At 35.3% G+C, this 2,695-nt stretch overlaps 1 protein-coding gene across 1 annotated transcript; it reads right to left on the bottom strand.

Annotated features, from left to right (window-relative positions):
• Positions 1-334: 334 nt before the first annotated feature.
• On the bottom strand, positions 335-1,418 carry LOC129913380 (putative gustatory receptor 89a). Its single transcript, XM_055992007.1, has 2 exons — positions 638-1,418; positions 335-550 (listed from the first exon to the last, which is right to left on the bottom strand). Exons 1-2 carry the CDS (start codon positions 1,280-1,282, stop codon positions 377-379), a joined length of 819 nt encoding a protein of 272 aa, XP_055847982.1. The 5' UTR covers positions 1,283-1,418; the 3' UTR covers positions 335-376.
• Positions 1,419-2,695: the final 1,277 nt, after the last annotated feature.

Here is a 2,695-nt window from a genome sequence, read left to right as displayed (position 1 = left end):
GGGCGGTGACTGTGGGACACCCTGTATATTTGAATGTTAATCAAGTATTGATCTGTGTGAAGATTCCTCCTAACTTGCGGATCTGCAGGAATCCAAATTTGTAAAAAAATGAAGGCCCTCTTTTCTTAAGGGTTTAATTTCCCTCGGTGTTAGTTGATTCTTTCTTCAAGAAATTCACTTAATCAATTTATCATCACCGTTCCTCAATCTAAAAATCCAAAGTTCATCCAGGTTTATAAAAAATACTGGCTTTCGTGAACAAAATTATAATAACAAATATAATTGACGGGGATGGCCAATTCTTTCTATGTCAATTCAAAGAATCTTTATTAAAATCAGCACCAATTTAATTTAAATAAATAAAATACATTACACACTAGAACTTGTATCTTAAAAACAAAGCTTTCGTTATGATAAATTGCAAAATAATGACCACAAAATTAATTGCATAAGAAACCAAAAATAGTAGAAATGAATTATTCAATGGAAACATTCCCAGAACATTGACCTCGAACACCTCTGGCCATATTTTAAATGCCAAGACATCGCTCTTTAAAGAAGAAAAAAAAAAAGAAGAAAAATAAAAAAAAAAGTTGAAAAAACTTCTTTAAAATTTCAAAAAGAAAAAAAGACCCACCCTCCATCCAGAATTCACCCCATCCCAAGTAGTATCCAAATCCAAAAGTGTATCCCTCAACCGTTCCGAACTATGCTTCACCTTTTCCGCAGCATACAACAGCAGACAGATGTTCAAGAATATCATCAAAACATACACAACATCCTTCTCCTCCAAATGATTCTCTTGAACATAAAAATCCAGCAAAGCGTATAAATTCGTCAGCGTATTGGCAAAGGTATTCAACATCTGCACCAGAATAGAAATTTCTATGCACTTTGCAAACTCAAAAACCATTCGTTTCATTTGCCTATACAATTGCAACAGTCGAAGAAGTTTCCTCTGATATTCGCGAATTTCCATCTGACTCAGACCAGCTTTATTCGCATTCTGGATATCCATCTGCAATGCCTTCAATATTTCATCTACCAAATAAAAATATCTTGCCAACAATAGCATCGCTCCAAAAACAATGTCCGAGAAGACAGACGCAATCTCGGCTATATATAAATTCAAAAAGAACGCCACGAACCATTCCGTACTGATGATGTCACCGTACTGGATGATATATGGAAAGTTAATTAGCACTTCGTACATGGTGATGGAGAACTTTATCGCGATGAGCAGAATTATCTCAGGAGTGATGATGTTGCCACCATAACCCATTTCGTTGGTTGACAGCCTGTTGAAAACTTTTTGAAACTTCTTTGCCAGGCGACATACTCTGTGTCGCTTCCAGAGTTGACATACCAACACCACAAAAGACGCAGCATAGCCAAAACTAAATTGTGCAGCAGTTATCAAGGACATGTTGTCGTCGATATGCACTCCGGACACTAGATAAATTTCCGAATTTAATTTAACTACGAAGGGCGAGGTGACAGCTACGAATGCACAAATGACACATGAGATGAGGGTAGCTCGAAATGAGGTTCGAAAGAGCTTGGCTTTAAAGTTGAATTCGAGAGTCATCAAGCCTAGGAACTTGCCGAGGAAGTAGGAGTATTTAAAAAATACTGCTGCAACTTTATCGCACCACATTTCGGCGGCTTATGCAATATTCGCATATAAGACAGGATATATTCGCCTCAACCAGCAACAGCTTGTTTGGTAAATTAAATTGCATAATCAGTCCTTTGAGGCATTAATAATTTAAACTCTCCTGTTGAGTTTGTGTGTGTGTGTTTGTGAGGTTTCAAGGAAAATCAGTTTTTTTTAAAACATTAAAGTTTTCTGACAGAAAAAATCAATGAGTTAGAACGACTTTGTTAGCGTAATAAGGACAAAAAGGACTAAAAGCCGGAAAAAAAAATAGTTCCTATTTAAGCCTCAAAGTGAACAAAATCTGTGATTATGGAGATTAACTAAATCTTTTGGCTATTTATAGCATTATTATATATAAGCTACTAATATACAACCCCCAAGTTGATAATGATGACGCATTACCTTAACCTTGTGGTGTGTTAATTAAATTGCTTGCAATTTTCGGTAAGAATCTCTTCCTCCCACACACTTTGGGGCTTCCTTCCTGGTCCTGATATGCCTGTATAACCGAGAGCGAAAAACACCACAATCCATTAGTTTCTTTTGAGCTTTTAGATAGAAGATACTCGTGGGACGCATTTACACATTGGCTTTTTACTTATTTAAGCGAATGGGGGTTTTTGTTGTTCGTTTAGGAGATTTTTTTTTTTGGTTAATTAGGTTTTCTTTTGGGCTTAATATTTGGAGAAAGCAGTGATTTTTTATTTAATTTCAATTTTTCTTTTTTTTTAGTAAAATCAGTTTCAGTTATTAAACTGAATATTAAATTCAGTTAACCGTTATTATTAAAATTTGATATAAAAATAAATGTCCTGCGTTTGGAGCGTGGACGCTATTTAAAATTGTGTTAAGGCTGCTTAGAGCACAACTGGGTCGGGACTCGGGACAAAGAAAATAACATCGCATCACTTGGGAAAGGAAACAAATTTGATTCCTTTTGGAAGGTTCTTTGATACTTGAGAATGGATCTTATTTAGTTCTGTTCTAAAAAAAAAAGGTGTTTTTTTCATAATCAAAATCATTATGGCAAACATT

This window comes from Episyrphus balteatus, chromosome 3 (genome assembly GCF_945859705.1).
Source record: "Episyrphus balteatus chromosome 3, idEpiBalt1.1, whole genome shotgun sequence".
Taxonomy (NCBI): Eukaryota; Metazoa; Arthropoda; class Insecta; order Diptera; family Syrphidae; genus Episyrphus; species Episyrphus balteatus.
This window is presented reverse-complemented; position numbering and strand designations above follow the sequence as displayed.

Bases quoted from the DNA above. Each gene is read 5' to 3' on its own strand.
- LOC129913380 (XM_055992007.1), bottom strand. From the start codon at position 1,282: ATGGGTTATGGTGGCAACATCATCACTCCTGAGATAATTCTGCTCATC. The intron at 551-637 runs GTGGGTCTTTTT...TCTTCTTTAAAG, and splicing joins GGGTGAATTCTGGATGGAGG to AGCGATGTCTTGGCATTTAA.